A 15,878-nucleotide genomic window follows, 5' to 3' on the forward strand; every position below is an offset into this window, starting at 1 on the left:
TCGAAAACAAGCGTGTTGGTCAGATAGCATATATGGCTTGTAAAATTATAAAGCTAAATCATTATTTCGTGTAGTAATGAAATTTTTTCTTGGGAATACGTTGAAGACTGTCACCCTCCCTGAGGGGGGCCTTGATATGCACAAGGTCAGATAAAGTTATGTGGACCTGGGGCAACTCTACTACTAGAGTATATTCTGGAGAATAGAAGCTTCATTTATTTAGAATAATCTCTCACTGTAGATGCAAGTATGAAAACTGTGGTACATACAGGGTTTGGTGCACCAAGTTATCCCGAATATACCCATTTAACCCATTCTGTGATGGTACAGAGCAACTATGGGCTGCAAATGATATTGGTTTGGACCATTTTATTATTATTACCACTGCTTACTACATAGCGTTAGTTGCGCGTTACCTGGTGAACTCAGTCAATATTCTTACTGTGGTGATTAATCAAATGATATTTGGGACTGAGAATTTCCATATATGATATAGACTAACCATATAAACTGACCCTAGTCAAGTGGTATTTAAAATGCAGAAGTAGATTAATTATACAAAAATGGGAGCTTTAGTTACTCAGATAAGAACAGGTTTTTCTTAGGCTATCAGATTCAACAGGCGATCGCTTGATAAAATATGGGACTGTGAAAAAATAAAACCCAGTTAAAAACAAGAGGTCCACAACACAACGACAGGGTGCATGATAAAATACACACAAATAATGAATATGGTTCAAAAATTCGTCAGAAATTTATATATCATAATAATTTATCAGTGTTAGAATTAGAGTTGAACAAATTCTTACCATCCATTACTGCCATCTCGGTACGATATGGTTCACAACGAGAGAATAAGTGGCTTGGTCCTTTGTCCAGGCTTATAATGCAGTATATGCGATATTCGCACGACCTCGCAGTGCGATTCAGTAAATAAAAACATCGAACAATATTTCAATAATAAAATGAACGAGTTTGACAAGTTAGTGTGAATATTGCAACAATCAATCGAGCAATTTTGATTATTGATCTAATCGCACTACTATACAAGGAAGTGGCATTATTGTATTTTAAATCAGACTAGAAACCCAAGAGAGCTATAAGTTAAAATAACGGCACTGCCATTAGCTGTATTTTAATATTAAATAATATTAAATAACTTACTGGTTTTATAAAAGTCCTCTTTCTTAGAATTACATTTTATTAGAATTTATAATGTCAAATACTGAAATTTAAAACTTCATCTATGTGATGAATTTTAATCCAAATTTCGTGGAAAATATTATTTCGAATTAGAATTTGATGATAGAAGCTTTAAGGCGGATACCCTATATTTATGATACCAGTTTAGTAAACAATACGTCAGTTTAATACGTTTTAACAAGGGTTACCAATTTAGAGACATTGATAAGTTTAATTTCCTCCTGTAAAAGTGGATCTAGTAACTTGCTGGTAACTATAACAAACACCACAAGTATAAACACTTGTCTCAGAGGAATTATTTAGCTTAAAGCTGTTATTTAGTAAAACTACCACGCGTCTGGTAACTTGCTGGTAGCTATAACAAACACAACAAGTATAAACACTTGTCTCAGAGGAATTATCTAGCTTAAAGCTGTTATTTAGTAAAACTACCACGCGTGATAAGTAACGCGTGACAGGTGCGGTCTTGGTTCAATCAGACATCATATTATATGGCGCATTACTTGACGTTTTATTTATGACAGACATGTTATCTTGGCATTCTCGCGACGATAGTTGACAGTTTTGTTCGATAACTCAACCTTATACCGTTTTTTACTTATGACATTGATTATATTGCCTGACATGATTTACTAATATAATGTGCTCAGGTCAAGAGAACCACTGGGAATAGGAGGACTGGGAGGCACTGAAGGTCGCCCTTTTACGGAGAATGTTAAAAGGCAGGCTCCGCCCAGATCAGCACGACGACGAATCCCAGCGACGGTAAGATACTTCTCTTTAACTGTCCTAAGGCGTGTCCCAAGCTTTAATTTCAGCGAATCAAATGAGATTAGTTTGCTTTGTACACCTTATAGTAAGTCATTTATTTGAGCATAAAGTTGCTTTGTGACAATTCGTTATCACTTAACTTGCACAGTCGACATAAATCAACATAATATCAATCATGCAGGTTGGATACCTTTGCTCAAGCACCATGAGAAAGTAGAAACTGCAATAATATTAAGCACTAATAATATTAAGCACTAATGCGCTGTCATATTAAGAGTAAGACATATTTAAATATCTGCAATGCAGATTCTGCATAAGTTGCGTTGAATTCTACAGTTATATATATTAGTTTATTTAAAGCCTAAATATTAAGTGAAATGTTTACAAATCAAAGATAATGACATAATATACTCAAGTGGGTACAGTGTGTCGGCGAACCAATCAGCATTTTTTGTCTAAATTAAAAAAGAGATGTTTTCAAAACCAGCTACACGGCAATATGTTCAATTAAATATTTTGGGACCGAATTTATAGTTGAGCAACCTTGGTATTAGAACCCCTTAACATCTGAAATTTCAACTTAGTTATCAACAATTAAATTATAAAATTGTAGCTGACAATAACTTCGTGGACACGTATACAGTATCTGTAGTATATTTGAAAAGTCACCGCTTAGACAAACGGAGAGGAGAAATCCAAAGTATTTTGAAATTAAGTTCAACAGATTACGCATCACCGATTATAGCATCTCTAACGTAGGACCACGATTATATAATTTAATATAACAACACGATAATCGAAATAAATAAAATCCTTCCCTTCAGCGTACCTAAGTTACAAGATAAGTTTATTAATTCATACAAGGACAACATTGTACGTTACTTACTGGACAAACAAAAACTTGACCTAACTTTTCGTGGACGGACAAGAACTTTGTCCTTTACAACTTTTAAACAAAATATTAGCAAAATATAACAGCCGTAAGAATCCTAAACGTTAGTGCAGTCAAATAAATGAACTGCGATAATGCATTTGACAGTCAGTCACTGCAATTTATTCTGCAACTTATATTTAAACTTTCACTGCCACACTTAGGCTTATCTTGCCTACATATTTTTTAAAGAAATTCCTTGCGCACCGCGTATTAAAATTACTTGGATTTCTACCGCTTTGATAAAATGACTACAAGAAGATGGGGAGATAATATTGTTGATTTATATAATATAGATTATTTATTCTTCAGTGTAGATTAACTTTATTTTTATATATTTTACTAAGTGTGAAGGATCAACCATACGTTATTGATATTGTTGAAATATTTAATGATAAATTGATATAATAATAAATGATTGTAATATTTTTATTGAGGCACATGCCACCCCATCGCGGGTTTACTACTACATAACAGAGAGTGATGGCATATCTATCTTAAGCTGAGGTTAGTCATAAAATGTCCTAAAGAGGAAATCACTGAAAGTGAATAAATGCTCAATATAAGGATTTATCAGAAAGCGACTTTGCCAAGCGAAATAGCTAATAATTTCATTTCAATAAAAAAATTTACATTCAAACTATTTGACGTTTAATTGTCTTCCTCCAACTGATACATCTTCAAAGGTTTTGTTTTTGAGATTTTTGGACGACCCCCAGCACTCAGAATACAGCTCTTGGATTTTAGCACAGAATATCTCGGCCATAAAAGCTTGAAACATTCTTTAAAATTGCGATAATTTCGATTTCTATTGCTCCTTGGGCCCATGAATAAGCAGCCTAATTGTCATCGACATGAAAAGTAATAAAGGGTAATATACAATCAAATGCGACCAGAGAAATACTCTTGTAAGCAAAGACTCCGGATCCTACTCCTAACACTCATAAAAAGAGAGTGGGTGCCACTACAACAAAAAGGCTCCAAAATGAACTCAGATTATAATTACCTTCCTCCAAGAACCCTGGTAAATTGGTGTTTTACTTTGTATACTATAGATCGATTCTATCGTGTAAACCAGCAATTATTATTATTATAAAACAGGATCTTACCGACAAAAAAATCCTTGAAACAGATTTTCCCAACATCTGTTGCATGAAGCTATATCTTTGATTTCGTTTAATTCATGCAAGTTATCTATGTGAAAATTTTACTAATTAAATCACTTCTTAAAACAGATAACAAGTTCATTTTAGGTCTCCCCAATCTTCCAATAAATAAAACCAGCAAACTACTTAAAAGTAGAGTGTTATATTAGAGTGCAGACGTCCGTAGGATTTAAAAAGCCACTGCTGCGATGTTATCTTCTTCTAACCCAAAGTAAAAATATGTAGAGACATTCATTTTCCATCCTGGAGTACAGAGAGGAGACGTATTTTTGGTAATGAATGTTGCTTTGACGAGAATCAGGAACGAGTAGTCCTTGGACATGACTGGGACATGACTGGGACATGACTGGGACATGACTGGCACATGACTGGCACATGACTGGGACATGGCTGGGACATGACTGGCACATGACTGGGACATGACTGGGACATGACTGGGACATGACTGGCACATGACTGTGACATGACTGGCACATGACTGGCACATGACTGGGACATGGCTGGGACATGACTGGCACATGACTGGGACATGGCTGGGACATGACTGGCACATGACTGGGACATGACTGGGACATGACTGGCACATGACTGGGACATGACTGGGACATGACTGGGACATGACTGGGACATGACTGGAACATGACTGGGACATGACTGGGACATGACTGGGACATGACTGGGACATGACTGGCACATGACTGGCACATGACTGGGACATGACTGGCACATGACTGGCACAAGACTGGCACATGACTGGGACACGGCTGGGACATGACTGGGACATGGCTGGGACATGGCTGGGACATGACTGGACGACCTATGTCATAACCTAGGTTTTAAAAAGTGCTTCCAAAGGACAAGGCCTCGTATTTTGATCGATACCCACCCAAAGAGTACAAGTCTTCAACAAAAACGCACTCCTCCAACTCATCCCAGAACGTCCCGACATAAAACTAGTTATGTGGTGACTTGGTTCAATAAGTCTGGGAATCCCCAATTTAATATAGAAAGGTCATTTAGCGAGACACCAGCTAACCTTTAAAGGTTAAAGGCCTTTAAGATAGTTAACAGGTGTCAACTTGAAGACATGTCCTATTAGTATTATTAATTGCAGACATGTCTTCAACCTTCAACAACTTCATTAACGTCCACCAAAAATGTGTAATCAAAAAATTAAAATTTGTTTGAATTATCGCTGAATGTCAATCGCAACTGACTGGATATTTTCTGCGTATCATTCCCTTAATTGATGAACAAATTTTGGTAGCTAAAAGCTAATTTAAAAAACATAGTATAGCAACAAACCAGTATATAATACGGTTGATCAAGAAAACAAGACAGTCTCACTCATGCGACCGTTTATATACCTATGAGCGACAGCCCTCTACCCATTGGAGGAGAGCTGGCACGTGACCACAAAAACCCGTTAAGTACCTCCGTTATTATTAGTCAATATGAAGCATCAGGGGTGTAGGAATGGGGGGGGGGGCCGGGGGGGGGGGGGGGCCGGGGGTGTATGTATAAAGCATACACTTTATAAGACGAAATTCAATAGCCATAGATAAAATATATAGTGATTAGTGAACAGCATGCTACTAGAGTGTCATTCTAAAGCCGCAAAAATATGGACTGTTAAGTTCGAGCTTTTTGCGTATTTCTAATTTTATTTCGCATATACAATATACATAATTAATAATTAACCATGGTATAGATAAGTAGATACAGGTGAAACAATGATCAGTATAAATTATTTGAATTAGAAATCCACCAAATTTCGGTTTGTTTTATGTTAATAGGCTGATATTGCAGTTTGTTTTGATTTGAGTTCAGCTAAATCTTCAGAACCTCTTCCGAACTTAGTAGGAATATCGCCTTTCCAGCATCCAGGATTTCACTATGGAATGTATCGCCATGAATCAGCGAGAACACGCTGGTGAACAATTGTCCCGCTGATCCTCAATCTAATGGTCCTTGTGACACATGAAATCAGACGTTATCTTACTATATATAAAGCCAGACGTTATAGATAATAACTCTCCAAGCTTGTTATAGATAATAACTCTCCAAGCTTGTTATAGATAATAACTCTCCAAGCTTGTGAATTAACATAATAAGGCGATTATGACTATGTCCGATGAGAGTTAGCAAAAAACAGCTGCAACGCAGTTTGGTACTGTTATGCAGCGGACGCATATTAAACTTGCCTCGCACCAGTAGCTGATGAGATTGACTGTTCGATTTGCAGTCTTACAGGTGCTTACTGCTTATATTTCCTTAATAATATTGAAAACTGTCGTCCGTTTGTTATTTCCAAACCACTTAATCAAGGAAACAGTGAGGTTATGGGATTGTTTTTTCTGGTATAGTGCCACCTCTTTTTGTCTTTTTGTTTTCACACTACCCCTTTTTTCCAAATGAGACAAAAACTGAGGTGGCCACGCTAGAATGCACTGTTATTAGCAGCCTACAAATTACAAAAGTTACCGGACTTTCATCAATACGCCGTCCTTTCGTGGGAGAAGGGGCAATCAATCGAGTGTTATCTGCTACTAGATATTAGATTGCACCTTTATAATTACTGCTCCATTCTGTAGAAGGCGATTTACGCATGACAAATTAAAGGAGATTTCTGAGGGCTCGTGATTGGTTGTGATGATTTCTGAGGGCTTGTGATTGGTTGTGATGATTTCTGAGGGCTCATGATTGGTTGTGATGATTTCTGAGGGCTCATGATTGGTTGTGATGATTTCTGAGGGCTCGTGATTGGTTGTGATGATTTATGAGGGCTCGTGATTGGTTGTGATGATTTCTGAGGGCTCGTAATTGGTTGTGATGATTTATGAGGGCTCGTGATTGGTTGTGATGATTTCTGAGGGCTCGTGATTGGTTGTGATGATTTCTGAGGGCTCGTGATTGGTTGTGATGATTTCTGAGGGCTCGTGGTTGGTTCTGATGATTTCTGATGGTTTTGAGGGGTAGATCTTGACCCAAAAACGAAATTTGGATGGAAAGAGTCCACAATTTCAAAAATGGTCTTTAAGCACATTGGTCAGAAAACGGCAGATACTGCTAGTGCATTGATATGGGACATCAAAGCATTGTAATTTCATTTCGAGTCAGCGCCATCAGTGGTCACTATGCATTAATTTCTATAATTCGCTCCTTGCATATATAATATATATTCTAGAATTCTAAAAAATTAATGAAAAGTATGTTGTCAGTTGTTCGGTTGACCACGTTGCCGGCGACCATGTTGCGGTTGAGTTCGTCCAAGTGCACCCCCAATATGATATCATATTAAAAAACACCACCATATCTTTTAGCTATGGCTATTAAATTTACGTTTCGTGTTGATTAGTTTTTATATCATAAATATTATAATCATACTGTTATGCGATGCTGGACTAACTTCCGGGTGACAAAGTTTCTAAAATTCTAATTTACTAATCAAGAAATTCGAACAGATTCTTATGTAAGTGCACCTTCCCCCAGCGTTACTCATCCAAGGAATTTATCAAATTATTACGATATTCATTTTCAGCGAACGAACGTTAATTTTCACGTTTTTAGATATTTTGAGTGATAAGATCAAGCTGAATTGTGTTTTTCAAAATAAACTTGTCCTGAAAAATTGGAGGCTATAGCTACTCAGATGACCGAGATATCAAGCACTCCGAGTTTATTCATATTCCACATTAAATGACCTATTGCATTTGCAACAACTGCAAGTTAAAATTGAGTTTCTAGCATGCTCGTAAACACGAATATAAGCAATTTAATATTGAAAGAGGATGGCCTCTAAAAATCAAATTTTCAAATTTTAGCGACAGGATCTCGAAAGAGTAGTTACATAATATGCTATCTGCAAAGTTACAAGTCTCAAATATAAAACAGGTTATATAACACGTTATCTTCCGTAATGATCACTAAGTTTCATGTTCTAGGGAAGTTAAGATATTATGCTATTAATTTATTGTAAATGGTTATGGGTATGGTAAATTGTTGTGGTTAATTTTAATGGTTTTGGTCATGTACAGAAATATTCAAAACTTGAAAACATCTTTATGATTAATAAGTTAAATATTGCTTCAGCGCGGAAATTTGGAAGACGGCCAGTCTCTAGCTCCTGGATCATCAGGACTCAACGTTCCAAGAGGCACAACTGAAAAGCCTAAGAAAGGGGTAAGTGTAACTATATTTAAGAGATTTCAAATGCCTGACTTACAATTATATACACATTGCACATTGCACATGCAATTTACCAATTTCATCTGAAATGGAGTCATTTAGATCTATTTGATTAAAGTTAAGTTCTATAAATATATTAAACCACTGAAACCGCCGGTCATTACGTTGCTGATAGAAAATAGCAAAGATCATAGAAATGACAATGTACCGTAACTAATCACCATAATTAAGATCCATTCAGGGTTACGTGTTCAGAGAGGCTGTTTCTGATACCGGCCCAGTGACCCCTGATCAGAGACTCCCTCAACGTATCTTGCACCAGAAGGAACCAAAGTCAGGCTACATTTTCAAGAAAGGAGGTGATCACAGTATTTTAGATGTTCCTGAGCGCCAGCGAGGTGTTAGATCTGAGTCGACCAAGAAAAATTCGGGCTACGTTTTGAAGAAGGGCATCCCCCAAACTGGAGTACCATCGACTCATGATAGATCTAGAAGAGTGCCACGACAGTCTAAACGAAGTAAAAATTTAACACCTTCCCAAACTAAGGATCTGTACCCATCTTTCTCAATGGATAAAACGACTCGAGACATAATCGGTGCCCTTGAGTCGAATGAGGACACCAGTAAATATGATCAAAGTCATCTTGACACCGCAAAAGCAATCAGAGACTCGCTAAGAGCTACTGATCCCAACTTCTCCCTCGAAAAGATGGAGGCAGAATATAATCCGTCAGGTGATGGCGGAAAAGTTCTAACCGATGCTCAGACGTATCTTGAGGAGGTTTCTAGATTGAGACAAGATATGCTGCTGAAAGCGGCTGAAATGGAGAATGAGGAAGAGGATGATTATTATATGGACGATACAGACTATGAAGAAGAGTATTACGACGAAGATTACACAGATGAGGCTCCTAACGAGCATAGTCTGCAACCTGCTGATAATCTTATGCCACGTCGACCTAATGGCACTCCTAATTCGCCAGATCATAATCACCACAATGGCAAACAAACTTCGCAGGAACAACCCTCTATCAACATTGGATTAGGATTGCAGCAAGATTATATTGAAACGCCATTGTCTCAACATGCCGCTATTGATAGTCATAACATGGGGGACGCACGTACGAGTCACATTGTTCATGAAGGGCAACCTGTGAACAGTGAAATTGGGAGGAGGCCAACAGGTGGCCGACCATCTATTGGAGAGGACTCTGGTTATATTCCTCACTCTGACGTTGAGGGGGATAATTATGGAGATTCCGCTGTGAGACACGCTCATAGTGCTTATGGCGATTACAATTTAGGACGTGACGGAGAGAAAGTTCCGTCTAGGGGACATCATTCGGAGGGAGGGAGCTACAAGCAAGGGCACCCTCATAGTCCTTACAGTGGCTATGGTGCAGACGATGGAGAAGAATTTCCAGAAGGGATTACTGGAAATGAAGACGGAAATAAAAAGAATTTTAACCGTCTAAACACTTTTCTCGGCGGCACTCCGGACTTTGAATTCGAGAGGGCACCAGGGGTCCCTCTTAGGAACCACACTCCAAAATTCCCACCGTCCCAGATCGGAACACCCCGCACCAGCCCACCTGACAGAAATTCAGATGGCTCGCCTAAATACTCTGACAGTCCACGTATATACGTGTCGACCCCAGGAGCAGGGTTATCTGGACAGCCAACCAAGGTTAAAGTCCAAAGTTTCGGATCAACAGAAGTACCATTTCTACCAACAATGGGAGATGAGAGATACGTTATTAACCCCTCCATTCCTTACCCCTCTGTAGCACAACAAGATACTGTTCATTACACAACCCATGAGTTGGTTGGTGCTTATAATCCTAGTGAGTAATTAATATAGCAGATTAGTGTCTTATTACCTTTTAACCATTTTAAATAGGACACCCAAATGAAATTGTAGCATCAGAATATTTAGTTTCAACATTTTATTAACCATTTATCTACTCCATTTTTGTTAACTGTCGCCAGCTCACCCGTGACTGGTTATACCAGCGTCCTCCTCCATCACGACCTATCATCTTTGTTTCGAAAAACATCACCAAAAACCGGTTGATAGTCAACCATTTCAGGAACACATAAAGGAGTTCTTGGAGTGTTACCAAAAAGGAACATGCCTGCCCACCTACTGTTCAGGTCTCAAGCTGGAACACCGGGGAGAGTCCGCAGTAGCAGAAAGAGAAGAGATAAAAACCGACCCAAGTAAGGGAGATCAATTTCATATTTAATTACTAAAAATGCAAGAAGAAGAGCTTTCGCTTTGACAGCATAATATGCGGTATGATACTTCATGAAAAATATTATTATTAGACGGTTTATGGTTTGTAAAGCAATCTCGACCCTCGAGACTAATACAGCTGAGTAATAGCTGAGTAATTGTCGTCCAAGGAGGGCCTCAGGCTTGTGCGAGTCTCCGACCACTGCATTTAAATGATTTTGAAATTTACATATCGGGTGACGCAAATTTAGTGGTTATGTTGTTCCCAAGTACACTTATATTGATAATTTAAACTGCTAACTGATTGATTCATATATGAGAATTTTGTGAGGAGATTAGGATTGATTTACAAACTATTGATATTCATTTTTATAATTTTTACGCTGTTAATATTTTAATCTCTAGATCGGAGAAGGGAAAATAAATTTTTGACATTTTAATTATTTCCTCTATTTCAGAGCGAAATTCGCAGAAATTAAAATCTGTTAAAAATGTTTGTGAAGATTTCATTGCTCAGGTCAGCAGTGGCTGCAGACGGGATCGCACACGGGTTTAACCCTCAATCATTGTCAGCTGCACTCACTGATCTGAAAAACCTTCCAGATATAAAGATAGGTAAGTGACATCATGACAAACACACATTTTAACGGCAGACAGTAGTAGTCTGTCTAAATAGAAAATCTCTATTTACTCTTACCAGAAGTTAGTTGGTGGCTCATGTTTTTGTCCATTTTATTCCAAACGGTACAATATGTGGATCTTCCTACCCTGCCCCCTTATATATTAATTCAGAGAGAACATTCAAGTGTGTCAAAATGTTAAAAATGATCTGGTATCTTGCTCACAAAAGCAAATAATGCAGCGAATGTTTGGTTAAAATCGTGAATAGAATTATGCCTTAAAGTTTCGGAATGCCATCGCCGGATAAATAATTTGAAATGTCTCTTACCACGTGCGATATAATAAACAGGACACTACCAGCTACCAGTCCGGTGAACACCAATCAGAAAGATACGACGAGGCTATATTACAATAAATACACCCAGAAGATAAATATTAAGCTCACTCGGAGATGCACTCAGAAACTTAGATTTTATATAAACTACCACCACGTCCGGAGAGATATTAGAAACAAGCAGAACAGCTTGCTTTAATTTACAAATCACAACGGAGATTATTGTACGTCACCAGTCAATCGGGAGATTATGAAGGACAACCTGTGAACCAGAGTCCTTATATTCCTCACTCTGACTTTAAGGGGGATGATTATGACTAGAGCACAGGCTGGATGACACTGCAGAAAATCTAGAGAGAATTGTTAAGCTGAGGTCCGAACTTGCTGACAACTTCCAACACAACTCAACTACAGATCTGGATATGTTCAGCGATATAACTGACTCTGAGGTTCCTACAACCCCCTTGAGAGGTAAACTACTACATATCGCAAAATTCAGAAATGAGCGCGGCCAGCAGACGACGCCTCCTAAAGTATATCATAATTATATGCGTAAGCAGCTAAAATCTTAAAATGTTGAGCTAGACTGTATAAACGGAACCGTTAAGTGATTTAAATCTGCTCGGTGATTTTACTCTGCTCGATATCAAATTTGAGTTTCAAGGTCGGTGATCGTACATGTAATTTTAAAATATTTAGTCAAAGACCTGGACTATTTCTATTACTCATTTAAATAAGATGCATCATAAGTCAATACGAAAGAATACATAAGCAAGCCACAAACGATATATTATTTATTGAGACTCAGTCCTAACTTCTAAGTAATCATACGATCCTTCTTACTATTGGACGTTAACCTAAAAACAACGAGAAATTTGGATTTACAGATTATTATGGTCTTTATGCAAATTAATTTACAAATAACACTGTTCACAGAGATTATGAAGGACAACCTGTGAACAGTGAAATTGGGAGGAGGCCAACAGGTGGCCGACCATCTATTGAAGAGGACTCTGGTTATATTCCTCACTCTGACTTTAAGGGGGATAATTATGGAAAGTCCGGTGCGAACCAATCAGAAGCACCATATCATTATCGGGCACATCAGAACCCACCTATCAACGGATGTCTCGGATCTGGATATCTGATGTGTAACGGCATAAACCCACTGTAGGTCTTTCCGGGCAGTAAACCGTTTGTTAAGCTATCGAATTGCTTGTGTAACACGTCTCCACCTATCTCAAAATTTCTTGGCGTATATCATCTCATAGAGGCAGTTCAGTCTCTGTTAACAGTTCAAATGAGGATTGCGCAGACCGGGATCCCCAAAGTCTGCGGCCCCTCCCTCAATGTTTTAATTAAGGGTCGAACCCTTCTGCCCATGGCTTGCCAAGATGAACTTTTCGATCAATCAATGCCCTATGGCTATAGTTCCACATAGCCTGTTACAGGTTACTGTATATGGTAAGTACTTACTTGTAGCAACCTCGTGAAGTGGACACTGGACTTTGGAGCCTTCATCCCAATTCGGGAGACTATGTATCAGTTGCCCCTACTGGTGCAAATGACTCAATAAGCTGCTTTATAACGTTCCGCAAATTAGTCAGAAAGATACGAAGAGGCTATATTACAGTAAATGCGTCAGCAACCAGAAGATGGATATTAAGCTCACTCGGAGATGAACTTAGAAAGATAGATTTTATAGAAACTACCACCACGTCCGGAGAGATATTAAACACAACCTGGACATCTTGCTTTAATTTACGTTAATGCAGTAGCCTTACCCAGCTTATCTTACAGCTTAGACTTAGATAGCGGTGAGCTACTGGCTTGTGCAAATTAGGGAAATTTAATAGACCAATCCACGTTTAACAAGTAAAATTCATAATTACAAACTGGCGGAGGGAACAATTATAATATTTGTTTTGGAATTAAATTAGATTGTTTCAAAAGGTAAAATAAATTTTACCAGTGCACTAACTATATCTCCTAATCAAGCCAATTTAATTTCAATGTTGTATTTCTACAAAAGAGAAAGGACGGAGAGATTGTAATAACAGTAATACGACTAATAGAACGCTACCAGATATAGTGGTCGTACATCATGATAAACCCTTAACGCACTGCACTAACTACTAGTACTATAGTTGAAGCACAGAAACTAAAAATAGCTGCGACTATCCCTCCCCTCCACCGTGCTCTCCCCATTTGTTTGATAGCCAGTACTAACAATCTAATTTTCAGGTCCTCCAAGCTCGGATGGTAGCGAAAATAGAAGATCTCTGAGATCCTCATCTATAGATTCCGGGATGTTAGACGGAGAGGAAGCCGGGATGGGAGGGGGTGGACTAGAGCACAGGCTGGATGACACTGCAGAAAATCTAGAGAGGATTGTTAAGCTTAGGTCCGAACTTGCTGACAACTTCCAACACAACTCAACTACAGATCTGGATATGTTCAGCGATATAACTGACTCTGAGGTTCCTACAACCCCCTTGAGAGGTAAACTACTACATATCGCAAAATTCAGAAATGAGCGCGGCCAGCAGACGACGCCTCCTAAAGTATATCATAATTATATGCGTAAGCAGCTAAAATCTTAAAATGTTGAGCTAGACTGTATAAACGCTACCAGCAACCGACGCCTCCGCCCTCCTAAAGTATACCATAATTATATGCGTAACATTATATTATTATATTAAGAAAGCAGCTAAAATATAAAAATGTTGAGCTAGACTGTATAAACGGAACCGTTAAGTGATTTAAATCTGCTCGGTGATTTTACTCTGTTCGATATCAAATTTGAGTTTCAGGATCGGTGATCGTACATGTAATTTTAAAATATTTTGTCAAAGACCTGGACTATTTCTATGATTCATTTAAATGCCCTAGTAGCAGGGAATAGTTGAGTGAGCACTTCGATGCATACGATTTCTGACGACACAGGGTCCTTCGTTAGGTCATTTTGACCCAAAATCGTTTAGGTACGCAATTTTTGGGTCAAAATGACCTAACGAAGGACCCTGTGTCGTCAGAAATCGTATACATCGAAGTGCACACTCAACTATGCCCTGCTACTAGAGTAAAATAACTATAAGACGCATCATTAGTCAATACGAAAGAGTACATTAGCAAGCCACAAACGATATATTATTTATTGAGACTCAGTCCTAACTCCTAAGTAATCATACGATCCTTCTTACTATTGGACGTTAACCCAAAAACAACGAGAAATTTGGATTTACAGATTATTATGGGCTTTATGCAAATCAGTGTTTGAGTGTTCCGTAGGTAACGCCCTTATGCCTATGAATTTCAAGTCGCAGATATTTTGGAATTGATGCATTATGACGGCAAGGTACATATTTATGACAAGTTTTTAATATTTACATATATAAAGCAACATATGTGGTCCTACTTGCTTCCTTTAAAAGATATTGGAAAAAATCATTAGAAGTATACTCTGGTGAATCTCAAAAAGAGCGAGATCAAATTAATTTGTTCAACTTAATCAAGTCTGAGCATATTGTATTTCACAATTCACGTACTCTAGTTCGACACGACACTCGAACTTGAGTGCGTGTCGAACTAGGGTACGTACCCTGGCTCCATAATATGGAAATTGTGTTTCACTTCTGGATGAAAAGCCGCTGAAAGTAGAGGTGCTCGTTGAGTTTGACTTTCCGTTCCATTTGTTCCGCGGAGCAATATTTGACGAAAGTCGATCATCTCAAGATCCTAGAATACAATTTCCTTGAAACTTGCCAGATAGTAAGATGGCTACGGCTATAAGACTGATAATCTGTGCAAGTTTGGGCGAATTTATATGCGTAAAATTTGAGATATCACTTCAAAAACAAGAAAATATCTTCAAAATAGCGAATTCTACGGAACGCAGGTAAATAAAATTCAATGTTCAGCTTATTGGTAAGGCTATTAGCCCACATACAGAGTACTCACATCATTACATTATAAAACACATGCTACATAATAAAGACAAACAAGAATGGACGCAAATAACCTTGAAGTTTGGATCAGATGTTCTCAAATACTTGCTCACCACTAGTACTCACTAAACAAGATAACTGTGTCGCCATCAACTTTTCACGGTTACCGAGTCTGCAGTTAATTTACGCTACCACTTTCATTTTGAAATTCACTCTAAATAAATATTAAATAGGCGCCGTTTAGTCCTAAAAAGGTTTATCGGTTACCATAACTTAATATTTTACAAGGTTTTAGCCTTCAAAAAATATATATTCATCTATATAGCATTCTAGATATCATTGAAATCATTTTGAACACCAAAATGAAAATGTTTGCCTTTTTTCGTATTTCACGACCTTAAACAATTTTATAGCTCGAACACAAGGGTTTCACTCAGCATGAATTTTGTATAAATTATACAAATTTTTTTTCTTCCAAATA

General features: G+C 37.9%; 1 protein-coding gene across 3 annotated transcripts in view; it reads left to right on the forward strand.

Moving 5' to 3' along the window:
- The window catches only part of LOC134814847 (uncharacterized), an 82,070-nt gene that overhangs the window by 35,440 nt on the left and 30,752 nt on the right, over positions 1-15,878 (forward strand). For all 3 annotated transcript variants that reach the window (XM_063823143.1, XM_063823144.1, XM_063823145.1), the window contains exons 16-21: positions 1,854-1,968; positions 8,164-8,253; positions 8,501-10,103; positions 10,350-10,479; positions 11,013-11,110; positions 13,695-13,952. In XM_063823143.1, coding sequence (XP_063679213.1) covers positions 1,854-1,968; positions 8,164-8,253; positions 8,501-10,103; positions 10,350-10,479; positions 11,013-11,110; positions 13,695-13,952 — 2,294 coding nt within the window. The remainder of the gene's footprint in view (positions 1-1,853; positions 1,969-8,163; positions 8,254-8,500; positions 10,104-10,349; positions 10,480-11,012; positions 11,111-13,694; positions 13,953-15,878) is intronic.

This window comes from Bolinopsis microptera, chromosome 5 (assembly GCF_026151205.1).
Source record: "Bolinopsis microptera isolate Bmic1 chromosome 5, MBARI_Bmic_1.0, whole genome shotgun sequence".
Taxonomy (NCBI): domain Eukaryota; kingdom Metazoa; phylum Ctenophora; class Tentaculata; order Lobata; family Bolinopsidae; genus Bolinopsis; species Bolinopsis microptera.